This window comes from Hemiscyllium ocellatum, chromosome 7, assembly GCF_020745735.1.
Source record: "Hemiscyllium ocellatum isolate sHemOce1 chromosome 7, sHemOce1.pat.X.cur, whole genome shotgun sequence".
NCBI classification, from domain to species: Eukaryota; Metazoa; Chordata; class Chondrichthyes; order Orectolobiformes; family Hemiscylliidae; genus Hemiscyllium; species Hemiscyllium ocellatum.
Window position 1 is genome coordinate 107243555 of NC_083407.1, and position 27738 is coordinate 107271292.

General features: G+C 45.1%; 1 protein-coding gene across 1 annotated transcript in view; it reads right to left on the bottom strand.

Annotated features, from left to right (window-relative positions):
- The window catches only part of LOC132817264 (ATP-dependent 6-phosphofructokinase, liver type-like), a 62149-nt gene that overhangs the window by 10715 nt on the left and 23696 nt on the right, over positions 1-27738 (bottom strand). The window contains exons 6-18 of the mRNA XM_060827639.1: positions 24595-24639; positions 23439-23547; positions 18348-18443; positions 16410-16502; positions 12550-12675; positions 9189-9253; positions 7692-7755; positions 5700-5846; positions 5023-5093; positions 3939-4026; positions 2801-2953; positions 2081-2245; positions 1379-1440 (exon numbers count right to left, since the gene is read on the bottom strand). Of these exons, the coding sequence (XP_060683622.1) occupies positions 1379-1440; positions 2081-2245; positions 2801-2953; positions 3939-4026; positions 5023-5093; positions 5700-5846; positions 7692-7755; positions 9189-9253; positions 12550-12675; positions 16410-16502; positions 18348-18443; positions 23439-23547; positions 24595-24639 (1284 nt within the window). The remainder of the gene's footprint in view (positions 1-1378; positions 1441-2080; positions 2246-2800; positions 2954-3938; positions 4027-5022; positions 5094-5699; positions 5847-7691; positions 7756-9188; positions 9254-12549; positions 12676-16409; positions 16503-18347; positions 18444-23438; positions 23548-24594; positions 24640-27738) is intronic.

Sequence of the window (27738 nt, forward strand, 5' to 3'; positions counted from 1 at the left end):
TTGTCCCATTACATTTCCTAGCACTTTTTCTGCAGGGATTGACTGCTTACTGCTTCTGTCTCAATTTCCTAGTACTCTTGAAGAGATTTGTCTGTCTTTGACAGAGACATAAGGATCATAAATCTATCATTTCCCCCATTATTAATTTCCCACTTACACTTTAAAAGAGATCAGCACTTAACTGAACTACTTTCTTCCCTGTTATATTCCTTTTGATGCTTTTATTGTCTGAGTTTATACTTCTAACTTTATTTCCCTCATTCTCCAAACTAACCCTCTTTATGAGGTAATAATTATTATGTGCTGGCTTCTTAAAATTTTCAATCTTTTAGTGCATGGTTATTTTTAGCAGCATCAAGTACGGGGAATTGGGTTAGTGTGAATGGACATTTAAAGGGCTCAGTGGTTAGCACTGCTGCCTCACAGCGCCAGGGACCCGGGTTTGATTCCAGCCTCGGACGATTGACTGTGTGGAGTTTGCACTCTCCCCGTGTCTGCGTGGGTTTCTCCCGGGTGCTCCGGTTCCCTCCCACAGTCACAAAGATGTGCAGGCCAGGTGAATTGGCCGTGCTAAATTGCCCGTAGTGTTAGCTGCATTAGTCAGAGGGAAATGGATCTGGGTGGGTTACTCTTCGGAGGGTCGGTGTGGACTTGTTGGGCCGAAGGGCCTGTTTCCACACTGTAGGGAATCTAATCTAATCACATACAGCCTTTCTTTCAATTTGATATGAACCATAAATTTCTTAGTTAGCTGTGTAACGATACATCGTTTGTACAGTATCTATCACACGGGGAATACCTTTGTCGAGAGTGTTCTTTGCCTGCAAGTGCTTCACTACCATATTGCTTATTTTCCACTCCACATGCACCAGCTTCATCCTCCTGTAATTGCCTTGATGGATCCAAGTCACTGGTATCATACCTAAAGTTCACACCCTTAAGCTCAATGTAATGTTCTAGAGAGTTATCATTGAAAGGATTCTTTACAACAGTGTCATGAGCCAGTCCTGTCGCACGACACACTGTCAGGTCTGAAACAGTCTCCTCCCTCATTGCTTCCTAAAGTATGCTTCAGAACCAATCTCAAGCACACATTATGAACTCATCCTCCAGATTATTCTCATCAATTAATAAGAAGATCAAAATCTCCTCTTAGCCGAAGGATGGTACCTTTTGATGCAATATTTGCTCGCCCTGGATTTTGGGTGCAAGCCTCAGGAGTGGCATTCGAACCTTTGACCCTTGAACTTAGGGGACAAGAGAGCTACCCACTTAGCCATGGCTATCACCCAAGGTGGCCAGTAGAGAAGTACATGGGTGCACTGGTCTTACCACTAACCCCCTACCTTCCTGTGTTTTTTTGCCAGGAAGACCCTACCTCAGGACAAGCCCTCTCTGGATAGTTGTCTTCATCTTCCCGGTTAGATGTTCCACATTGGCCTGCGGGTACAAAGCAAAGCAGTAAGAACCATGGAAACAAACAAACAGTCTTTCCAATATATACTTCTCCCCGAAGCGGGCTTTAACAGAGCAACTCGGGAGTGACTGCTTCCACTGACAGATGGCAGAGTTTTAATATGACTGACAAGGAGGACCGGGGAAGTGGAAGAGAATTCTCTCTTTACAAGACATTGCAACTTGCTACGATCCAGAACACACTGTCTGAAATCCAGGGGCAAGAAGGAGCACGCGCAAGGGTGAGAGAGAGCCAGAGAGAGAGAGAGAGCGCGCAGAGAGAGAGAGAGAGAGAGCGCAGAGAATAGAGAGCCAGCAGAGAACAGAGAGAGCACGCGCAGAGAGAGAGAGAGCGCGCGCAGAGAGAGATCGCAGAGAGAGAGAGCGCAGAGAGAGAGAGCGAGAGTGCAGAGAGAGAGAGAGAGAGAGAGCGCAGAGAGAGAGAGAGCGCAGAGAATAGAGAGCGAGCAGAGAACAGAGAGTGAGCGCGCAAGGGAGAAAAAGGGTAAGGGGAGGGGGAAGAGGCTGGGATGGTGGAAGTGGAGAGGTACCCCCTCAACTGCTGCACCACACCAGACCACACACCCCCCACCCCACCGACAGATTTTTCATCTCATGAACTCACCGTCAAGTCATGAATGTTAATGGCATCTTCGTAGATGTAAGCAGCATCAGCCCCGACAGCAAGTGCTGTTGCTGAGGCCAGGTAGCCACAGTAACCTCCCATGGTCTCCACAATGAAAACTCGGCGCTTCGTCCCCGACGCTGACTGCTTAATGCGGTCACAGGTCTGCGAAGGGACAAACACATGTGAGTAACCCGAGAGATCAAGTAGTCCGGACCAGAGAGCCTACGGATCCCGGACTGACCTGGCTCTTCGCGATGACCTGCACCTTCCCCAGTGAGCCCTGCTCCAAACCTTGAACTAGCTCCGGCAGCCGGTCACTCCAAACACAGGGCTCGTTCCACAAAAGAAGTGCTGGAGATCCCAGCGGGTCAGGGCAGCGTTCATGAAGAGAAAGCGAGCTAATGTTTCAAGTTTAGATGACTCTTCATCTAGACTCAAAACATTAGCTGATCTTCTCTCCATGGATGCTGCCAGAGTCACTGTGATCTCCGGTATGTTTTGTTTTCAGCATCTGCAATAAGTTGCTCTTATATGGGGTTCATTTCAGCCCCGTTCTCTTAATGCTGGGCCTCAACTCCCTGTGAGCCCTTGGCCTTGATGCCTCCAGGCCCCTGCGACCTCATTAAGCCTAATCCCAGAGTGAAAGGTCCAATCTGATCTAACCAACTGAACACTGCCCGCGCACCTGCCCCCCCCCCCCAACATTCCCTGACTTACCTCCATAGCTGCATTGACCGCGGTGTCACAGCCGAGGCTGAAGTCGGTGCCTGGTACATTGTTGCTGATGGTTGCCGGGATGACACACATGGGGATGCAGAGTTCTTCGTAGCGTTCCCGCCCCTCGGTCAGCTGCAAGGCTGCCACGTAGGCCTGGAGAGGAAGGAGAAACAGGCGTCGCTCAGCTCACTCCACTTTCACTTCAGATCAACACACACTGGCCGTCTCCTGAAGAAACATCGAACTGCGACAGGTCTGGGCTCTGGGCCGGAGGAAGCCAACGCGGTGAAAATGGGAGAGAACACGGAAGTAGGCAACGTCTAATATGAATTTTTTTAATAACAGTTTTTAGGGAGATGTGTTGGTATGAAGATAACTTGAAATGAAAGCAGTCAGGAATGGGTGATGGGTCTCGAGTTCTGCAGGGTGATGTGGGAAGAGCTTTAGAACAAAATACTCGAAAGCCTCTGAGCTCGACGGTCAGGATTATACTTGGTCATAGCCTCAGGGTTCAACAAGATTTCAGACCCAGGAGGTCATTGTCAGGAAAGTTTATTCCAGTTTATGGAGTCACGGTTGGGAGATCAAGTGGTTAAAGATAGCTCCTCACTTTCTCCAGGGCAGCTAGGGATGGACAAGGAAGTCTGGGCCAGCCAGGAATGGTCACATGTCAGGAAGCACGCAAGGTACAGCCAATCAGGCCTCAGGTCTCAGAGTCATGGGGCTGAACCATCTGCTAGATGGATGGCCTGTACACTTTGGTGCCTGGAATGGGGGACTTGAACACACTGCTGCTGCAACGCTCGTTCTGTGTAAGGATCAGAGTCACTCCCCACTGGGCCTCTAGCCCCCATCAACAACCCAACAGACCTCACGCTCTGAAGGAATGTTTCCAGCTCCACGGGTTGTTTGGATTTTTGGAATTGCATCAACAGCAGCAACAGAAAGAAGACGTCATTCTGGTTGCAGTAACTGGTCATATCAACAGGTGGCGAGGCTGAGCAACGCTCACAGCAGGCTCTGCAGCGCCCCCCTGCCAGGCAGCTCAGCAAAGCCCAACTGAGCAAAGGCAGGTGGCAGGGGTTGGCCAGAGCTTCAGGGAGCAGGAACGACAGGAGGTTCACGCAGAATGTCTCACCTCAAACCCACCGATAATGAGGATAGCATGGATGCAATGCTCTCGGATCTGTTTCACCAGCTGCTCCATGCACTTCTCGGGGAGCGTGCTGCAAACAAAAGGGAAGAAATAGCGGCAGACACATTTAAACAACGCCGGCATCAACTCAAGCCCGTACAGGGACGCAGAGGCTCTGACTGAGAGAATGCTACTGGGGTGAGACGCATGATAGAACTGCTGCAAAGAGACAGGCCATTCAGCCAAACTGCTCTGTGCCAGCTCCACACTAACTGTCCCCCTCTCAATTCACATCATCCAAACCCTTTCAACATGTCCTTTCTCCCTCATGTGCACTATGTGCAAATATTTGCCTCCCTGTGCTAGTGAGTTGTACATTCCAAGCAGCTCGTAGATAAAGGTACAACCTCGACTTTATTAGTGACTGTATTACTGTTATGGCCCTTGGTTTTGGGCTTGCCCACCAATCCGCCCTTAATCTACTCTCCTGAACTTCATTATTTTACATAACTGTGTGAGAGTATTGTGTGTTTGTGTGCCCATGTACGTACACGTGTAGTACATACACACACACACACGCGCACACACACACACACACACTTGTGCATATTAAGTGAACATTTCTAGGACTGAGGTATGATGATCCCCATGATGGAATATTCTGCCATCACACAAACAAAGCTTAAAACTTAAAAGAATGGCTATTTTGATGAGGAAACACATCTAAATGATGACATCTCAGAGACTGCCACAAACTCTCACAGCAGTGCACTGGGAGAACAGGCTTGTACCCCTCATGTGGCATTTGACCCCAGGACCCTGTGACTCACAACCTGGTACCAATGGGATGACAGTTCCATAGTTCTCTTCTAAATGAGTATGGTAAAGGGGGACACTGAAGGAATTCTGGGATTCTATGTGAACTAGTGACATCAGGAAGACAATTCCAAGTGATCCCAACAATATAAACTGCTGGCTTCCAAACTGTATGCAGTTTGATGGCAGAGAGAATTCTCAGACTTTAACCTAACAGCACAGTCTGATTGGAGGGTGGGAACAGTCAGCAGGGAGCAGAGGCAATGCTCACCGTTTTGTGCCCAGCAGGGAGCCACCTTGTCCAGTCCAGCCTCCAACATCACCCCATTTCATCTCCTTAATCTGCAGGAAAAAGAAAGGCAAGGGGGGGGGGTCATGCATCAAAAATGTCTCACAGTTCTGCTAAGTAGCACAAATTTCTGGCAAGTTACATATGTATGTCCCTTCTCATTTCCCATCACACTGTATTGTGAACACCCCTATTATTATACAGCAGTGTCTTCTCCAACTCACCCTGAGCAACGCCACAGGAGATCAGCTGACATCCATCTGTAGGTGCTGCATCTCCAACCAGACGCAGTGCCCCAAGGCTTACACATTTCAGAATCTGAATCAGAATCCCTACAGTGTGGAAACAGGCCCTTCGGCCCAACACGTCCACACTGACCCTCCGAAGAGGAACCCGCCCAGGCCTGTTCCCCTATTCTATATTTACCCTTGACTAATGCACCTAACCTACACATCCCTGAACACTATGGGCAATTTAGCCAATTCATCTAACCTGTACGTCATTTATATGTAACTACATGAAAATACACAGCGCCATCACTGGGAGCAATGCCACTGAACATCGTCCACGATCCAGCTAGATGGGTCAAACCCTTGCCAAAACCGTGGGAACGAAGGCAGCAATCAGACTCAACATGAACAGGGCCGTGGAACACTTACCTGTCCTGCAGCAAAGCCTTCCAGCCCATCGGCGACAGTGTAGACAACGTGACCCGACGAGAGGCCGACTCGAACCGCAGAACGCACGGCTGCGTTCATCCCTGCTGCTGGGGCTCCAATATTCACGATGGCTAAGTTGAAATTACTCTGTGACGGGCAGAGGGCAGAGAGACATCAGTAAGGGCTCTCTAGGACACTGGCACAGTAACTGAGGGAACAGATTGATCAATGTCGTCACTGGATCGTATTCAAACAGAGGCCACTCATTACCAGACTTTTAGATCTACTGCAACAGGGCTGTTTTTTTTCAAAATGAAGTTGTTTAGGAATTAAGCTATCATAACATTGTTTACCCTTCTTTGCTCACACAGCAACAAATGGAGGCAGAACACAAATGTCAGGCCAAGCCACGAATGGCTCTCCCGTCCCACCTCACCCCTTCGTTTGCCACTTTTCACTCAGAGGGGGAAAACAAGAACCAGAAGACATTAAAGCCGTAAAAAGTGACTGGCACAAGAACCACAAAGGAAAGTGCCAGACGGAAAGATTTAAAAGTGCCAGGGAGTATAAAGGGAGTTAGATCAAACAAAAGAGAAAAATAAACAGAACTATGGGCAAGGATCGAGATTAGTTAAATTACTTTTGCAGAGAGCCACTCAATGGTGGGATGATAGAATGATTTTATGCAACCTCTCCAGCAATGGCAGTGCACAGCCTGCTGCTAATTACAGTGATTTTGAGGGTGTAAGGTGGTGTATTCACGGAGTTGGACCACAGTAAGGTAGATGCTGCATCTGCAGCTCCTTGAATCACAGCTATGGGGGACCAGTAAGGACATCTCCCACACTTCTTCACAGCCCACGTGCTGGTGGTTGTCTGTGAAGGGTCGGACATCAGCCCCAAGCATTGTGTAAGGAAGGGAAAGGGAATTTCACAGCCGCCTTGAACAGCACAGAAGTCAAGTCTCCATCATCGAATCAAGCAGCTCAGATTGGCTGCCCGTCAGTGATGCAGTAAATGCATGGGGACACCCTAATAGGCCTCATCCCAGAGTCAGGCAAGAACACTGAATACAGGCTTACCGTCCTATGTCTGAACTTGGTGATTTGCATGGACTATGGATGGACACTCCCTCAACTTTGGTTAACTGAGAAACATGGGAACAGGAGACCACTCAACCCCTCAAGCATACTCTACCCTGAATCTTAACTCCATTTACTGACCTTGGTTCTCTCAGTACAGTCATTTCTGATACAACATGATAGCTCCATTCTTGTGTTCGAAGAAAATCATGCAATAGCAACACCATTTAAACTAATGGGGCCTGAATTACATTATAGTCAATACAGGTAAGGAAAGTTAGCATTGTACAAATAATGGTCTAAATTCTTCAATCGAATTATAGCTAATTTGCGTTGAAGAAACGTACATTGTAGCAGAACCTTTGCCTACCATAAACCCATCAATTTAACTTCCAAGAAATGTTACTAATGCCCTCAATTACTTTTGTGGGAAAAGATGTTTCAAATTTTAATTTCCCATTGAAGAAATATGAAGATGTGCTTCCTGATGTTTCCACTTATCCTGATGGACTTCCCCACCACCCTCGATGTCCTGTAAACTCCTCGGACTCTCTTAAACACCTCAATTTGATCCTTATTACACCTCCTTACACAAACCTACACAAACTTAGCCCATGCAACCCATTGTCATAGTTTCCCTCATACAATTCTGATACACCCTCCCAGTGGTGCAGTGCTCAGAGCCTGTGGCAGGTTCTCTCCAGAGCTCAATGCAACTTTAAAATAACGTGCACTTTTTTAAAGAATGCATAGTAACTTATGACAGCCCACACAGAATAACAGTCACTCAGTAAGGGGTACTGTGGCGATGCCTTATCCAGCCCCCGCTGTACAGGACTCTCTCAGTTAACTGCCCGATGGAGAAGCCTAGTGTGGCAGGAGTCTCAATGCTATCAGCCTGAGGGCTTACCTTGGTCTGAGCAGGTTTCTGGTGAGCCAGCAGCTTGTAGATATTCCAGTTATTCTCGAAGCTCCTGTAGCAAAAGGGAAGAGGAGAGTCCTTCATTAGGAATGATGGGCCAATGGGAAGGTGTTTGCTGTGATTCATTAACTCACTGGAGAATGGGGAGCACATTAGCCCGTTCAGTGCATGTCTAAATGACCACATCTAGAGATCAGCTCATTTTAGTCTTCCTGATGGGTCATTACCAATTGACAGCATGGATTTTTCATGCCATTATCATGTGAGTATCTGGCCGACAGTGTGGCTGGCTATCATCCTGTACATTACTGCATCAGGTACAGCAGAGACTTGCAGCAGATATCACAACCATTGTGTATACAAGCTCCTGGAAATATCTGGGTGATCATTGGGTGCGGGGTAAATATTAGCCAGTACAGTGGAACAGTAGATTTCTGCTCCTTCTCAAAAGGAACCCCAAGGATATCTTACACCCACTTGAGAGACTGCCAGTGCAGATTTCTCCAAATCCGAAGGATGGAACCTCTGACAATAATGCACCCTTCATTACTGTACGGTGTGTTAGCCCAGATTTTTTTGTCCTGGAACAGGACTTGAACCCACAACCTTCTGAATGGGAGGCTGGAGTGCTATGTACTGAGCCATGGAGAGGCAAGGAATGGAGCTCCTTTCCTAGTGACTAAAAGAACACAGTCTTTTCCATTCATTGGTCCCTGAAGTGTTCAAAAAGGAATCTCAATCCCCATTATACAATCTGCTCTGTCAGCCTCACCTCCCTGGTGAAGATTCGGAGAAGAAATGACTGAGTTGGGTTGACTGTGGGCAGTATCTGTGTTACCTCAGCTTCCTCACGCCACCCTCAGAATTTGACTTGCACCTTGTGGATGGGCGGAGAGGCTTCGAGGAATCAGGTGGTGAGTTACTTAACCACGGAATTCCCAATCTCCAGCCGATGACGAGTCTCACTTCACCTCTAGAATTCAACCCTTTCCTCAAAAGGTGAAATGAACCTCTGCCAACAAAAGTGAAGGCACGCATGCTGAAGAAAGACAGTTAACACTGATATACGAGAAGGAGGTGGTTCTCTCCACAAATATGAGCACAAAAATCCACCTTCCATCATGCAGTACTGGGTTGGTGGGGAGCTACACTGTCAGACATCCAGTGCATCAGATCAGATATTAACTTTTTGCCTGCTCTCTTCAGTCCATGTAAAAACACAATTCCAATGCTTCCTTGAAAAAATTTTGGGTAAAACGACCAACATAAATCTTTCAACCTGCAGCGTTAAAATGGCTTATTGGTCCGTGATCACATTACTGTGCCATGTTTCCCCCAGTACAACAGTGACTAGATTTCTAAAGCACTGCACGTCACTGGTTTTGGGAGATCCGAGGTCTAATCGCTAGAGAAAAGCAAGGATGCTTTACTCTGTTAGAAGGTATCCAGACTATGGATAAGGGAAGTCAGAACTGAAACCCTTACCTGCCACGAAGAACAATGGCTTCATCAAACCTCTTCTCGTCCATTGCTTTCTGAACATCCTTGGTCTTCAAAATGAAACAAAAAGGAATACTTGAGAAATCATTTTTTTTATATCCATAGAGAGTTACTGCACCGAAGCAGACCCTTCAGTCTAACCCTTTTATGCGGATCAGAAATTCTACATTCATCTAGGTCGCATTTACCAGCACTTAGCCCTTATCCCTCTAAAATCTTCCTACTCATATACCCATCCAGATGCCTTTTAGATGCTGCAATTGTACCAGCCTCCACCACTTCCTCTGGCAGCTCATTCCATACACGTACCACCCTATGCATGAAAAGGCTGCCCCCTTCGGTCCCTTTTAAAACTTTCTCCTCTCACCTTAAACCTCAGCCTTCAAAGTTTGGACTCCCCTATCCTGGAAAAAAGACCGTGGCTATTCACTCTATCCGTGCTTTTATAAACTTCTATAAAGTCACCCTCCAGTCTCCAACTCCAGGAAAAATATCTGCAGTTTACACAGTCTCTCAAATCCTCCAACCCTGGAAACATTGTACATCTTTACAGCATCCTTTCAAGTTTAATAAGATCTTTCCTCTAGCAGGAAGACCAGAATTGCATACAGTATTTCAAAAGTGGCCTAACCAATGTCCTGTTCAGCCACAGGACTTCCCAATTCCTAGACTCAATGCACTGACCAATAAAGAAACGCATAACTAATGCCTTCTTGACTACCCTGTCTACCTGTGACTCCATCTTGAAGGAATTATGAACCTGCACCCAAAGGTCTCTTTGTTCACCAACACTCCCCAGGAACCGACCATTTGCCTTTCCAAAATGCAGCATCTCACACTTGTCTAAATTAAACTCCGTCTACCAACCCTTGACCCATCTGATCAAGGTCCTGTTGTACTCCAAGATAATCTTCCTTACTGTCCTAGACACCACCTATTTTGGTGTCATCTATAAACCTACTATCTTTTCCTCCCATCGTCTCATCTAAATCATTTAGATAAAATAACAAAAAGCAGTAGTTGAAAATTAAATATGCTGCTGCATTGTACCTCAAATGTTCCCCCTCGCCATACTGAAAATGTTGACTCTTGTTAGGAAAGAGTTTCAAAATAAAAATCAGCAGCTAATTCAGAAATATTGGACAAAAGAACACAATGGAGGGTGCTGGAGCATGGTCTCACTCTCAAATAGAAAAGGAAGGGAACAATTCCTTGGTGAACTAAATTAAACCACATTTGCAGCAAAAATTTTAAACCAAATTTATTATACGCTGTGGAGAAAGTGAGGACTGCAGATGCTGGAGATCAGAGCTGAAAAATGTGTTGCTGGAAAAGCGCAGCAGGTCAGGCAGCATCCAAGGAGCAGGAGAATCGATGTTTCGGGCATGAGCCCTTCTTCAGGAATCCTGATTCCTGAAGAAGGGCGTACGCCCGAAACGTCGATTCTCCTGCTCCTTGGATGCTTCCTGACTTATTATATGCTGTGCCCACTTGTTATTTTCAACCCTGCAGAAATCCGCAGAACACACATTCTGAGACATTCGATCACAAGCAGGACTGCATCCCCCCCCCCCCAACCTACTGATTTTCCCCATGCTAGCTCAGGAGAGTCAAGGTCACCAGAAACTCAACACAGAGCAGGAGTCCACCCTCGGATCTTGAACTGTAGTCTATACCACACCACAAAGAGTTCAATCACTTCGAGATGAGCATTTTAAAATAGAAAATTCAGAAACCCGCCCTCTCCATCCATTCTCGGTGACCTCCTACTGCCCTCCATGCCTCCACATTAATCACTTTCTGGCCTTTACCATATTTTTGAACATTTCACTGCACTATCGACAGTCTTCAGCTCCTTAAGGATCAGAATTGCTTATCTAAAACCCTGTCGGCCTTTAAAACACTCCTTAAAACCTATCTGCTTGACCTGGCTTTTTGACCACTTGCCCTAACATCTCCTTGTAGTTCAGCATCCAGATTTTGTCTAGCAACACTCCTCTGAAGTGCCTTGGGATGTTTCACTATGCTAAAAAGGTGCTACATAAATGCAATTGTTAATTAACAGGATATCACGGGAGCTCTGCTTTGTTTGCTTATCAATAAAAGTAACAAAAAGAAGAACTCTTAAACCATAACTCTTAATCACATGACCCACCATCGACAAAGATGACACATTGTGAGCAGGAGCCCATTTCAGCCCCTCGAACCCAATCTGGCATTCCATTTGACTGTGGGTCAACTTTAATTATGCAACTTGTTCCACTTATTATTAAACATCATTAAACAAAGTAATGCTTTTAATTTATATTGTTAAAAAGAGAGGCACGTTACCAAAGCTGCTCAAAATCAAAACAACCATAAGAACATATCTCTGTGGGACAATGCTTGAAATGTGGCATTTTTGCTCTAGTCCGGATGAAAACATCTTTCTCCTTTCAATAATATTCTAAAATCTGCACGATTAAGCACTGCTACCATGCTTGAAGTTTCCAATACATCCATAATTTTGATAGCTTTTAAATGAAGAGTTACTGCTTCTTGCTAGCCTATACATGAAGAAATGTTCCCTGATATCATCGCTGCACTACCCTAGGTTTAAGTTGAAGGTCACGCACCCTCGCTTTGGATTTGCCTCACCAAACATAATAGCTTCGCTAACTTATCAAAGTCTTTACAACATCTTAAGCAGCTCAATTGGATCCAGTTGTAATTTTCTGTCTTCAAGCTTCGACTGCTCCTCATGGCCGGTCATTCCGGAGAATGTCCGATGCATCCCCTCCAAATCCAAAACATGCTTCCTCTGAGGTAATAACCAGAACTGAACACCATACTCCAGATGAAATCTAGCCAGAGCTCTGTACGGCTGTAACACAACTTGTGCCCCTTCATATTCCAGCGAAAGACCACCATCCCTTGATGCCTACACAGAGGAAAAATACTGTGGACACTGGAAGGAGATCTAAAACGCTGCAAATACTTAGCAAGCTTAATGTTTCACGTTGATAACTTTTCATCAGAACAGTTCTGATGAAAGCTCAGCGAGCTGAAACATTAACTCTTTCTCTCCACTGACACTGCCTGACCTGCTGAGCGTTTCCAGCATCATCTCGTTCTTATTCGGTTACACCAGTTCACTGGCTTGAAGGGAAGGAACCCCTCCTTCTCCCTGCTCCTTGACAGGGTAATCTCCGTTCCAACCTAGCACCAAGCTGAGACCTTGGTGGGGGGGGGGGGGGGGGAGCAGTTGGAGGAGTCAGGTCAAAACACGATTTACAATGGCAGACAGGGATTTTGCGTGTCGGCTGCTAGCGAGAAGCCTCGACAGGGAAAAAGATCGAGTACCCACCAGCTGCACACACTCCATCAGTGGCAGTCGCAAGGCCTGGTTACCAGAAAGGCTGACAACACAGGATGAGGTCTCTGGCGAGGCATCCAGCAGGGTGAGGACCGCTTCCATGCCCATCTTGCTGCTCTGGGAACAGAGAACAAAAAAGGACAAGGTTATCAGACAGTGAAGAGAAATAAGCAAAGGAAGCGAGGTACAGAAGGACATGTTGACGGGGACAGACAAACCAGAGCAATGTTTGCATAGAGCCGGACAGGCAGAGGGCTAAATGGCCTGTCCCTGGGCTGCAAGTTTTATATTAAGATGCAGAAATGCATCCCAGTTCAGAAGGCAGGTAGACTATGAAACAAAGTGAAGGATATTTGAAGAACCTCAACAATGACAGCAATGCTATTTAGAGATAAAAAGCCACACCGCGCACAGTGGTTGTGACGTACTGCACATTATTCAGTGTTACATTTCAGTTTTGTTTTAATTGTTCAGTCAGATTTCAAAAATATTTATATCTAGTGGCTGGGTGTGGGGGAAGAGAACTCTCCGATCTCATTCCATAACTTTGGCAGAAAGCCCTGGGGAAGGAAACCAAGTAGTTTGTTCTGTTAAACAAACCTCCCTCCCAGGGAATTTTACACCCAAGGCATTCCTAAATGCTGTAACGGTTCACAGAACAGCACTGGTTGATTCAGGTAGGAGAAAGTGAGGACTGCAGATGCTGGAGATCAGAGCTGAAAATGTGTTGCTGGAAAAGTGCAGCAGGTCAGGCAGCATCCAAGGAGCAGGAGAACTGACGTTTCGGGCATGAGCCCTTCTTCAGCCCATTCCTGAAGAAGGGCTCATGCCCGAAACGTCGATTCTCCTGCTCCTTGGATGGTGGTTGATTCAGGTAACCTGGACAACACTGCAGCTTATGTTAGACTCATTTTATACTGCACACCATCTCAAGGGCAACTAGAAATGGGCATTCAAGGCTGGTCCAGGAGCCACGCCCAAAATAACGCTGCCTCACAAAAGCCAAACTTTCCTCCTTTGATTTCTTCAGGATTTGACGCTGGTGATAAAAACAGAGAAAAGTCTGCAAAAAAAAGGACACCAATAAAATGTCCTTGAGGATTAGCCTTACTCAACGACAATGTACCAAGGCTCCTTAGACATCACCTTCCAAACTTGCGACCTCTCCCATCCAGAAGGACAGGAGTAGCAGATACATGGGGATACCAACATCTGCAGTTTCCCCTCCCAGCTGTACCCCATTCTAACCTGGAACCACACAGCTGTTACTGGGTCAAAATCTAGGAACATCCTCCCGAATAGCATTCACTCCTTACCACACGGATGGCAGCTGTTTATGAGGTCAGCTCACTACCACCTTCTCAAGGACGGTTACGGACGGGCAATAAATGCAGATCTTAACGGCAATGCTCAAGTAAAATTAATACTTAACGGACTTGCCTTGCGCTGGTGTCTCTTTTTGCCTGTTTCCACACTGTAGGTAGTCTAATCTAAAAAAAAGTGTGTGTGTTTGGGGATTAAACATTAGTCCAAGGGGAATGGGTCTGGGTGGGTTACTCTTCGGAAGGTCAGTGTGGACTGGATGGGCCGAAGGGCCTGTTTCCACACATTAGGAAATCTAATCTAATCCTGGTGTGCCACCCATGACCCAAAAGGTAGTTCACTTGTCCTGAAGTCAGACGTTTGTGGCCACAAATCTTACTCCGGGCCACAATTTTGAAGAAAACTGTTGCATTAAACCTAATACAGAGGAACCTCAATTATCCGAAGGGCACGGGCAGGGAGTATTTCAGTCGGTTAATCAAATTCCAGACAATCAAATGCCGGATAACATTGTTTAGTCAAGCATCGGGACCTTGTGAAACGTGCCGGATAATCCGAAATTCAGATAATCAAATTCCGGATAATTGAGGTTCCCCTGTATTCACCCTCAATCAATATCATCAGAACAAAGTATGTTTAAAATGATGTTTAAAAGGAGCTTTCTGTGCATAAATTAGCTGCTGTGCTTCCTGTATTACAACAGGAAATGCATTCACAAGTACCTAATTGGTTGTAAAGCAAATGGGAACATACCACAATTGTGCAATTTGCAGTATAATTTCAAGTCGTTTGTTTTCCTATTACATCACTCCTGTGATCAAAGAAACAAAAATCTGATTTGCATATATCGTACCTACCACACTCCAGATGCCCTGGTGGCTATTATAATCACTGGAATTTGAGTCACTGTTGGTTGGAAAACCTGGCAACTAGTTTATACCCAGGAGGATCTCACAAGCGGCAAGAGAATGAATGATATGTTTGCGCCAAGGGATGAATTTTCGCCAGGATGTTGAAAGGGACCTCCCCTGCTCTTCAGGCTGAGCATTAGTTCAATAGTTTATCTTGGGAAAACAGCATGTCTAACAGTGCAGCACCCTCTAAAACACGCACTGCAGTTCAGCTGAGAGTACATGCTGGACTGGCTTTGATCCACAACAGGAGAAGGTTACTTACAGAGTTCGACTGACAATGCAGTTAAACAGACTGCGGTTTCGGGCTCCAGATGTGGCACACAGCTCTGACCATGGCACAAATTATGCCATGATGGCCTAGTGGTATTATCATTGCACTGTTAATCCAGAGACCCAGCTAATGACCTTTGATCGAACCCTGCCATGGCAGATGGTGGAATTTGAAGTTAGTTTAATTAAAATCTGGAATGAGAATCTAATGATGAAGAAGAATCTATTGTCGAGTGCTGGGAAAACCCACCTGGTTCACTAATGTCTTTTCGAGAGGAAAATTGGCACCCCTTACCAGGTGTGGCCGACAAGTGACTTTGCACCACAGTTATGTGGTCGATTCTCAACAGCCTGCTGGGTAATTAGGGACAGGCCTAGCCAGTGACACCCTCAACCCACAAATACAAAAATGCGGCAATGCCACAAACAAGGCCAACACCCACGTCACACCTTTTCCCTCCTTTCGTCACCTTCCCTTAAGGTTTTGAGGTGTTCAGAAACGGTTTCACGGACATCTCCCATAGGCATCCAGTTCCAAATGCAAGTCTCAATGGCACCCATCAACACCATTAGGTTCAGCACAGCCCAACCCAATCCCAGCCTCAGCTACTGCTGCAGTTTGCACTTGAGAAACTGAAGACCCTGGACTCTTTGTTTCCCTGTTTGTGAGAAGATTTGTAGCTCGGGTGCTCGTTGTTGTGGTTCTGTTCGCCGAGCTGGGAGTTTTTGTTGCAAACGTTTCGTCCCCTTTCTAGGTGATATCCTGAGTGCTTGGGAGCTTCCTGTGAAGCGCTTCTGTGCTGATTCCTCTGGCATTTATAGTGGTGTGTCTCTGCTGCTTCCAGTTGTCAGGTGCTGTATGCTGCAGTGGCCGGTATATTAGGTCTAGGTCGATGTGTTTGTTGATAGAATTTGTGGATGAGTGCCATGCCTCTAGGAATTCTCTGGCTGTTCTCGGTTTGGCCTGCCCTATAATAGTGGTGTTGTCCCAATCAAATTCATGTTGTTTGTCATCTGAGTGTGTGGCTACCAAGGATAGCTGGTCGTGTCGTTTCGTGGCTAGTTGGTGTTCATGGATGTGGGTTGTTAGCTGTCTTCCTGTTTGTCCTATGTAGTGTTTTGTGCAGTCCTTGCATGGGATTTTGTACACTACGTTGTTTGTTTCCCTTTCTAACCTATGGCTCCCAAGGCAACTTGCTGTTACACGGTTATTATTGCTGCCTGACTGGGATGATACAACATAGCACAGGTTAGAAGCAGAGTTGGAAACCTTTTCTTCTGGCTATTCAGTCAGCTGTACGGGAAGGATCGTGGAGGACGTTCCCTTCACAGAGTAAAACTTACCAGAATCCGATCAAACGCAGAGGGCGTGCCACCTCGCTGCACGTGTCCCAAGACTGTGACCCGTGTATCAAATCCGAGATGTTTAGAAACAAGCTGGGAGAGAAATAAAATAAAAGCAGAAAGAACAGTGAGGGGGGGGGGGGGGGGAAATACAATGCACAACAATTGAGGCAACAGTTAAGGGCATTTAGTTAACCCTGCATCACAGGTTAACTGAAATACAGGGGACAAAAGAAATAGTCACATAATTCATGGGGGAAAAGCTTACACACAGAAAAGAGTTCTGATTAAATGGTAAGAAAGTTCACCACCCTTAATTCTCAAAAGAAGGATTTAAAAGGCACATTTCGGTACGGGTCAGGGAGGGTGTGAAGTTTTGGTGAGGTAGTCAGTGCAAATCTCAGACTACGTATTAAAAATGATGGGCCTCAAACCTGCACCCTTTCAGTCAGTCAGTTTAGGATTAGGAATTAGAGTCATAGAGGTGTACAGCACAGAAACCTTTTCGGTCAAACTCCTCCATGCCAACCAGATATCCTAAATTAATCTAGTCCCATTTGCTAGCACCCGGCCCACATCCCTCTAAACCCTTCCTATTCATATACCCATCCAGATGTCTTTTAAATGTTGTAATTGTACCATCATCTACAACTTCCTCCGGCAGCTCATTCCATACACGCACCACCCTCTGCGTGAAAAGGTTGCCCCGTAGGTCTCTTTCCCCTCTCACCATAAACCTTTGACCTCTAGTTCTGGACTCCCTCACCCCAGGGAAAAGACCTTGTTTACTTAACATGTCCATGCCCTTCATGATTTTATAAACCAGGGACCTGGGCTTGATTCCGGCCTCAGGTTAGTGTGTATGATGGTTGCACATTCTCCCTGTGTCTGTGTGGGTTTCCTCCGGGTGCTCCGGCTTCCTCCCACATTCCAAAGGTTGTGCAGGTCGGGTGAATTGGCCACGCTAAATTGCCCAAAGTATTTGGTGCATTAGTCAGGAGTAAATGTGGGGAAAGGAGTCTGGATGGGTTACTCTTTGGAGTGTTGGTGTGGACTTGTTGGGTCAAAGGGCTTGTTTCCACACTGCAGGGAACCTAATCTAATCTAATCAACCTCTGACATTCCAGGGAAAAACAGCCCCAGCGTATTCAGCCCCCCCGATCACTCAAACCTTCCAAGCCTTTTAAATCTTATCTGAACCCTTTTAAATTTCACAACATCCTTCCTACAGAAGGGAGACCAAAATGACACACAATATTCCAGAAGTGGCCTAACCAATGCCCAATGTTTATGTAAATTCCAGCACTCGGGCACGTCAGAGAGCCAGGTCTTTATTACTCCCCTCGCTGGCCTTAACCTATCGTAGAGATCACTGGATTGATCCTGCTCCACCTGCAGTGTCCACAGAGCTAAGATTCCAGCTTTGCATTTGTAATATATGCTGTGCACCCGACATCGCATTTTGTTTCATTATACTTCAAGAAACGGAACGAGTATCAAGTGAGCTTCATTCAGTTAAGTGATCCAACGTGTTGATAATCGAGATATACAGAGGGGAACAAAGCTGCCTTGATGGGTCTGTCATTTAAAACATAATGCATCTGTGTGCATTTACATACATTCTGATAATTCAAATTAATCTGCCAACGTTACACAGAAAACACATGTAAATTTATATGTAGAACAGCCAGAGAGTGGTGTCTACACTGTTCTTCACAGCATCAATAATTCAGTTAGCACCTACACCCAGGCTGCTTCATTTTGTCAATGAGAAATGACTTGCCTCATGCTTTAACCAGTTTGATCTGACCTCTGTTCCGAGATCTAGCATTTAAAATGACAAGTGCATACAGGAAAACATGTCGGGAGCAGTCACACCTCATGCAGGTCATTGCTGCTTTCACTGTCCCACATACATGCCAATCCTCTCATTCTTACCTCTTTCACATAGTTGGAGCTGATAGAGTTTCCTTGCCGGTCAATTGCCCCCTCTGCGAGGATGATGATGTTCAGCCTAGACCCTCTGCTGCGACTCTGGAGCAAGGACACACGAGGTTAGTTGGGGAGCTTTTTGATATCAGTATCAGCCCAGTGGACAGCACACTCTCTTGTGAGTCGCAGAGGGCGAGGCTTCATAGTGCCATTCCACAGACTTGAGTTTGACTCAGTGCTACTGAAGGAGGTGTAGGTTACACTGTCAGAGTGAAGACCTTTTAACCCTGCCTGCTCCCGCAAAGGGATAGAAAAGATTCTGCTGAACTCTCATTTCCTGGCCCAATATTTTGCTTATTTTTGTTGACAGGACATTGTTCTGTGCAAAGTGGTTCCTGCCTTTCCATGTTCCAACAGTGATTGCACTTCAAAGAGAAATAAGAGCACTAAAACGCCTTCCAGACTCTGGAAGTCATGAAGAATGCAACATAAATGCAAGTCTTTCGTTATTTGCTGCACTGGACCTAACTGTAGGACAATTATATCCTTTACAAAAGTGCCACTCCAAGATGCAAGAAGCTGTATTCAACGGATTGTCCATGTCTCTAAATGTTGACTAACGTCACAGGATAACATTATCCAGATCTACAAACATCGCTGCAAGAGGGCAGGAGTCCATCAAAACAAAATCTCCAAGTGAAGCTATTTCTCAAAGACAGAAGGATTTAGACGCCCCCTCCCAACCCCGCCACAAGTCAAGCTGATGGGTGCCCCATAGGCTTCATTAATATAAACATCAGAAGCAGCTTCAATAGTAACTTTCAAATGGGAACTGGATGTCTAGTTGAAAAGGAAAGACTTGCAGGGGAGCAAGACTGATTGGGTAGTTTTTTCAAAGAGCTACATCAGGTACAATGGGACAAATGGCCATGCTTTGTGCTGTATGAAACTATGAAAAGGACAGCAGGGAATTTCAGTTCAATAACAGAAGCAAGAGATTATCATGGCATCGATGGGCAGAACCTATAATCTTGTGACCACCAGTTGGACTTGTTGCTGAAGTATTGCTTTCCCTCCACTAGCTTTACACTGTGTGTCTGACAGCACAAGAGCAATATCAATGGCTCACCTCTTCTTTACTCACTGTTCGGCATTTGGGAACTAAATTGGTTCTGGAGATTTTCAGCTCATGGGTAGAGGCTACAAAAGCAGGAATGGGAAACCTCTGTGTCCTCCTCCAGTCCCACATCGGAGGGAACATTCTCCCCCCTCCTGACTCTGGCGTGTTGTGAATCTCCCAACCTTGGTGTCTAACAGTGGCTGAGCCTTCACCCGGCACTGCCGCTCCTCCCAGTGCACGTCTATATAACACCTTTAGTGTGGCTGACTACCCCCCTAAGCTCATTGGTAGACAAAACCTGGCACCAAGCCATAGTTTGAGAAATTAAGCCAGCTGATCAAAATCACCGACAGAGGCAAAGTCTTCAGGGATATCTTAGAAAGAATGGGGTGGAGAGGCTGACGACTCATGAGATAGGAACAGAAGTGGCTTTAATGGTCAATTCATTCAACATGGCTGATTTTGGGCTTTAACTCCAGTTTGCTGCCCTCTGCCCATATCCCTCAATTTCTCAAGACACCAATATCCACCAACCTAGCCTTAAACATAATCAACGATAGAAATAGCACAACCCTCCGGGGCAGAAAAGTCTGAAGATTCATGAACATCTTCAGTGAAACCGTTTCTCATTTAAGTCCTATATCATTAGCCCCTTACACTGAGTTTGTGCCTCTATGTTTTAGATTCACTGATCAGAGGCTCCGGGAGGGAATTTTGCAAATTACAGCTTGCGTGGCAAGATACAGTGACAGTGGCAAAGGAAAACTGCAAATGCTGGAATCCAAAGTAGACAAGCAGGAAGCTGGGAAGAGGACAGTAAGCCAGGCAGCATCAGGAAGTGGAGATGTCTGAAGTATCGGGTATAACTAAAGGATGCTGTCTGGCTTGCTGTACTCTTCCAGGTACAGTGTCAACATCAGAGAATGTAACCAAATAAAGGTCTACTACTCTCTCTCTCTCGGACAGTCAGGAAAAAAAATACATCGGGATAATTGGTACAATGAGGAGCAACCCCTCCTCCCCAGTGTTTGGATAATCTTTTAGAATCCTCTAAACCCATCTGAAATGACATTGAGAGTCTTGACTAGATTTATTCCCATTTGAAAGTCAGCACCTCCATGACAGCAGCACTTACTCAGAACTGCTCTGGAGTATCAGCCTAGACTCTGCACGAGTGCAAAAGACTTTATCCTAGTTACAGGCACCTGAAACTAGATCCTATGGATGATCCAGTAACCAAACAAAATGGAGCAACGTAAAACCGAAGGTTGAGGGAATGGGAACAAAGGTTTGAACCCAAAAGCAAATAAGTTATGGAATGGAGGTGGATATGGTGCAGGATTTATAAAGTCAGAGTCATACAGCACAGAGACAGAACCTTCAGTTCAACTCGTCCATGCTGACCAGATATCCCAACCCAATCTAGTCCTATTTACCATATTGCGCTATTCAAATACCCACCCAAATGCCTCTTAAATGTTGTAATTGTACCAGCCTCCACCACTTCCTCTGGCAGCTCATTCCATGCATGTACCACCCTCTGCATGGACAAGTTACCCCTCAGGTCCCTTTTATATCTATTCCCTCACCATATGCCTATGCCCTCTAGTTTTGGATTCCCCCCCAACTGAGGAAAAAGACCTTGGTTCTCCTATCCATGCCCCTCATGCTTCTGGAAACCTCTACAAGGTCACCCCTCAGTCTGTTCTTCAATCACTACATCACTTATTTTGGTGTTATCTGCAAACTTACTAACAATACCTCCTATATTCTAAACCATTTATATTAATGATGAAAAGCAGTGGACCCAGCGCCGATCATTGTGGTATACCACTAGTCACAGGCCTCCAGTCTGAAAAGCAATCCTTCAATACCACCCTCTGTCTCCTACCTTCAAGCTAATTTTGTATCCAATTGGCTAGCTCCCCCTGGATCCCATGTGATCTAGCCTTACTAACCTGCCTACCATGCAAGACCTTGTGAAATACTTTGCTGAAGTCCGTAAAGACAACATCCACCATTCTGCCTCTATCTATCTTCTTTGTAACCTCTTCAAAAAATGCAATCAAGTTAGTGAGATACGATTTCCCATGCACAAAGCCATGCTGACTCTCCCTGATCAGTCCGTGCCTTTCCAAATGCTCTCCTTCAGAATCCACTCTAACGATTTATCCACCACTGACATAAGGCACATCGATCTATAATTCCCTGGCTTTTCCTTGCAGCCTTTCTTGAACTAGGGCATCGTATTACCCATCCATCAGTCTTCTAGCGCCTCACCTGTGGCTATCAATGAGACAAACATTTCAGCACATGACCCAACAATCACTTCCCTAGCTCCTCACAAAGTTCTGATCAGGTCCTGGGGATTTTTCTACCTCTATGCCTTTTAGTACCTCCGGTACTGCCTCTTCTAAAAATGAACTCTTTTTAAAACATCACTATATATTTCCCAAGTTCCCTAGTTTCCATGTCTTTCTCCACAGTGAACACTGACATGAAATAACCATCTCCTGTGGTTTCACATATAGTTGGTTATTTTGATCTTTAAGGGGCTCTATTCTCTCCCTAGTTACTCTTTTGCCCTTAATGTACTTACATAATCTCTTTGGATTCTCTTTATTTGCCAAAGCTATCTCATGTCTCCTTTTTGCCCACTTTATTTCCTTCTTGAGCATACTCCTACTGACCTATACTCCTCTCTCGGGATTCACTCGATCCCAGCTGCCCATACCCATTATATGGCTTTCTTCTTTTTCTTGACCAGAGCTTCAATATCTCTAGTTACCCAGCATTCCCTACACCAGCAGCCTTGCCCTTCACACCAACAGGAACATACTGTCTCCAAACACTCGTTATCTCATTTTAAAGGCCATCCACTTCCCTTTCCCTGCAAATAGCCTCTCCCAATCGACATTTGAAAGTCCCTATCTAATACCATCAAAATTAGCCCAACTCCGCAGTAGAACTTTAACTGTTTCCTGATGAAGGGCTTATGCTCGAAACGTCGGTTCTCCTGATCCTCGGATGCTGCCTGACCTGCTGTGCTTTTCCAGCAATACACTCTGATCTCCAGCATCTGCCGTCCTCACCTTCTCCTGTAGAACTTTAACTGATTGATCAGTTGTAGCTTTTTCCACAACTACTCTGAAACAAACAGAATTACGACCTCTTGTCCCACAGTGCCCCTCCACTCCCATTTCCATAACTTGCCCCTGCCTTTTTCCCTAACAGAACATTAAAGTATTACTCCTTCTCTTGCAGATACATCCACATATTGAAGAAGGTTTTCTTGTGCACACTCAAATTTCCCCCCATTTAAGCCCTTAACACTATGACAGTCCCAGTCTATGTTTGGGAAAGTTAAAACTCCTAACATTATAACTGTATTAATCCTACAGATATCAGAGATCTCCTTACAGGTTTGATTCTCAATTTCCCGCTGACTATGGCAGGGTGGGGGGGGGGGGGGGCAAGGTGTCAATCCCTTTCTTATTCTCAGTTCCATCCATATAATTTCCCTGGATGATCTCCCAGGAACATCCTCCCTCTTCATGAAGCAGAGGCATGGGGAAGTAATATGGAAAACAAAAAGTATAAATCCCAGTACGACAACCTGAGAATCTGGATTAGAATATCTGGAATGACGTTGTTGAACACCAACTGGTTTCCTTTAGAGAAGGAAAACTGTTGGCCTTATCCAGTCCAGCCTACATCTACTTTCAGTCCCTCTAAGTGGCCGGTTTTTAATCTCTATCTGAACTGACCGAATGAGAATAAAGTTAAATAACAAACCAGCGTGTCCAGTGATAGCAATAACAGAAACCAATATATGAAGTGCCTAGAATTATTTTGTTTAGACTGTTTGGGATCTTTTTTAGCCCTCTTGCTTGGTTATTGAAAGGTTAGGGATTGCAGAAATTGCCAGTCACGTTCAGAGACTCCACAAGGTCAAAAAATGGTTCCATATTCCTTACCTCTCCTAATCTCTTGCACATGAAGTCTTCCCAGCCATCCTCTGGAGGTGCCTCTGGGATGAACAGCCAGTCTGCACCAGACGCCAGTGCAGACACCAGTGCCAAGTACCTGCATAAACAAGACCACAGGTTGTTTGCACGGCCAACTAGTCACTGGAAACCACGGCTTATGACAGAACATTAAGTGGTTACGTTGCATTTCAGCAACGTTAGAGGTGATTCAACTCAATGGTCTATGCCATTTTTTAAACGCACCACACAAGTCTCCCTGTAAATGCATTAATGTTACTCACCTCAACTACTCTACACAGTAATAAACTCCACAGTGTAACCATGCCTTGTGTAAACTAGTGTTATCTGGAGTTTCTTAATGAATTTATTAGTGACGGTCCAATTCCAACCTCTTACCTGTGAAAATATCATGTTTTAAAGGTACTCTTATCAATCGCTTCATAATTTTAAAGACTTCTATCAGGTCGTCCCTTGCTTTGCTACTGTTTTAGCCCCACACTGTTCAGTCTTTCCTGATAATTGCAACCTTGTGACTCATGTGTTAACTATGTAAATCTGCTTTAAACTCTCCCGAAACATTTAGAAATCATTTTTTAAAATATGAAACACACAGGACTTTTAAGAGTGCACTAACCCAGGGTCTGTCCAATTTCAGCATCATTGTCTCTTTGGAAATGAATGCCAATTCTTGCAATGCAAAAAAACACAAGGTGAAAACAGATAACACAGATTCTACATGTTCTGTGCAAGTGCTCTTTCCTCTTCCTTTCTTAGTTTGAAGGATCATTCGAATTGGTATCAACTTTATTGGCACATTACTGTGCCGTCATTCTGAAGCTCAAGAACTGCTGCAGTGGCATAGCGCCAATACAAATTCCTAACATATGACATCATATGTATGCTAAAATGTGGGGGTTGGTTTACTGAGTGTACTCCCTTGCAAGTCATGGAATCATAAAATCCCTACACTGTGAAAACAGGCCATTTGGCTTATCAAGTCTACACCTACCCTTCGAAGAGCATCCCACCCAGACCCCTCCCTTCAGCCTGTAACCCGGAATTTCTTTTCAAAGATGCACCATTAATAATAAAAAAACCATTGAACAGTTAAAGAGTTCGAATGTTAAAAGAATCTGCCACTTACCCACAGTGCCTGCCCATGACTTCAAGCACAAATGTTCTCTGGTGACTGCAGAGTGAAAAGCAAGCAGATGAATGGTTATTTTGTTTTAAGCAGCTCAAAACTCAAGTTGAGTTGAATTGGTACATGAATGTGACAAGTAGGCCTTCCCTAAAAAAAAAGGAGTACCATGAAACTTTTGCCAGTTCTCCAGCAAGCAGACAAGACCTGTCACCTCCATTTTTCCTAAATTCACTCCCGGGACATGGTCACCACGAGCCAACCGGCATTTTTTCCCCCGCCCCTAACTGCCCTTTAACTGAGTGGCTTGCTAGGCCATTTCAGAGGGCAGTTGAAAGTCAACCATTGTGGGTCTGGAGTCCAAATGTAGGCTAGACCAGATGAGGACGACTGATTTCCTTTCCTGAAGGACATTAGTGAGCCAGCTGGATTTTTCTGACAACTGGCGATTTGTAATTCCAGATTTCTTTTCTTTATTAATTGAATTCAAATTCCATCATCTGCCACAGCAGGATTGAAATCTGGGCCCCCCGAACATGAGCCGAGTTTCTCGATTCAGAGTCTAGCGAGAATACCACTAGGCCATTGCCAGCCCGAGGGACTGTCCTCTGGCTCACTCCAAATTCTCTGTAGTGTCTCTTGATTGAGTAACCATTAGTGAAAGAGGAGGGAAAAAAAAATCATTCGATAGTTCAGCTTGAAGTGGAAAGGCAAACACTTTTCTCCCCTCACAACAGAAACCTCAACAGTTTAGATAACTGGTTAACTTTTGTTGAGATGTTCATTCAAGTATCTTTTTAAGATTTGTAATTTTATAGGTGAAGAATTATTCAGGCTACATTGTGCTACAGGCCGCAAAATTGCACAGGCCAACAAAAACAAAATCAATCCAAAAGATTTCAAATAGGCACTGGATTGCAGCTCCTTACACCATTATTGACAATCGAGATTGCAAGCAGAGATAAATTCTTTTGCTGTGTGTGGTTAACAAACCATACCTCTCCTTGAGTCAGAAGATTATGGGATCCAGGACCCACTCCAGCACTTTCTACACAAGCCCTTCACTGACACTTCAGTGTCCTAGGGGACTGTTTGAGATATTACCTGACCCAAAAGTTGGTATAAAATGATACTAAGAGAAAGTGAGGACTGCAGATGCTGGAGATCAGAGCTGAAAATGTGTTGCTGGAAAAGCGCAGCAGGTCAGGCAGCATCCAAGGAGCAGGAGAATCGACGTTTCGGGCATGAGCCCTTCCTGAAGAAGGGCTCATGCCCGAAACGTCGACTCTCCTGCTCCTTGGATGCTGCCTGACTGCTGCGTTTTTCCAGCATAAATGATACTAAGACAGGAAAGAGCACAGGGGAGTGGTCTCTAGCGTCCTGGTCAATATTTTTCCCTCAAAACAACATCAATGCATCAGTTTAAACTAGTGATTTACCACATTAACCTATGTGGGACCCTGCTTATTGCAAACATTTGGAGGAGGTTTGTGTTTACACTATCACCATGACTACACTTCAAAAGGTTCTTCATTAGCTGCAAAGCACTTCCTGATATGCTGAGGATGGGAGAAGTACAAAATGCAAGGTTTTCTTCACTGAATTAGCCACTATATTTAAAAAGAAGAATGGAATACTAATGTCAGAAAAACAGGAAGTAACAAATAATCACCATAGGTGAATAGCAGTACCCCGATGTACAGGGAGATCAGCCAATGTTGCTGTGGACTAACTACATATATACAGTTCAAACAACAAAGTTTTACAACTTGGGTGTAAAGGCTGGACAAATATCAAGGGCGATAATGTCCTTTAAACCTATAGTGACTGCTGAAACTGTATCTCTGGGTCACAGTAGACAGCAGTTCATCAGAATGCATTTCAAATCAGGATATTCTTTCCGACATCAGCCTGAAGAGTGTGCTTTCCGAAAAAAAAAATCAGAACTTAATTCGTATCTCTGATAATGGCTGGTGATTTGCTTAACTCATTCTGTGAAATACAAATGGTAACAAAGTGAGAGATAAAGCAGGCGTATTGGAGTACTGCAGACAGGCTGTTTGATCAGGTTTATCTGAAATGTCATAATACAGCAGTCACTATGGGTTTAGTGTGAAGTGCCCAATAAATTGGATTAGTCTTTGATGAAGTGAGCATTTCCATAGTGCAAACATGACGCACTACCCTGAAAGTGCTTGGCCTGTATCAGATTCAAGATTTCATATGTACAATATAAAACAAACTTGAAATGGTGAGTGGTTGGGAAGAGTTATCAAACCTTGGTGAGTGTGCCCCTGCAAGGATCATGTTCGCACATGAACTGTTAGCACAGTTCCCAGGACTGGTAACAACTTGCTTTTACACATAAAGAGATATTAGGCCAGGTGATGGAAAACTTAGTCAAACAGGCAGGCTTTAAGGAGGGTCCTGAGGGGAGGGGGAAGGGAGACAGACAGTGAGACACACACACACACACACACAAAGACATAAACACACACACACACACACACACACACAACACACACGGAGAGAAAAAAAACCCTGAATCTTAGCAAGGGTTAAGACAGCTGAAAGCAGACATCAATAGTGCAGTGATGAAAACCAGGGATACTCAAAAACAGTGCAGAAATCTCAGAGGATTGTAGGAATGAAGGATGTTCTAGAGATACCATTTGAATCCCTCACCCCTCCCTATGACAGGGATTGTAATTTGGAGGCACTGCGTGAGGACAGAGAATTTGCCCTTTGGGAGGTGCTTGCAGGAAAGAATGCACTGTGGGCAATCTATCTGAAGGGAAAGAGCCTGTAGCAAAAATACCAAAAGCATAGTGAAGTCAGTAGATTTCACTTCGAAACAGAATTGTTGAGAAGTCTGTGGGCCAGGTACTGATCTTTACTCCAGCTTAGTTTGTGCGATACATGACTCAACTTCCCCTTTGATGCATTTCTTTATTGGAGCCGGCTGTCTGAGGCAAATATAGCACGGGATGTTGCGCTTTATAGAGCCTATTTGGAGACACCATTCACCCTGTTCTGTGGCAGGCATTTTGATGTCATTACTAGTTCAATGCCACCTGACTCATTAAAATTAGGCCCGGATCCAATGAATGCAAAGACTGCTGAACTCTCTTGAGCTGGTACAAGAAT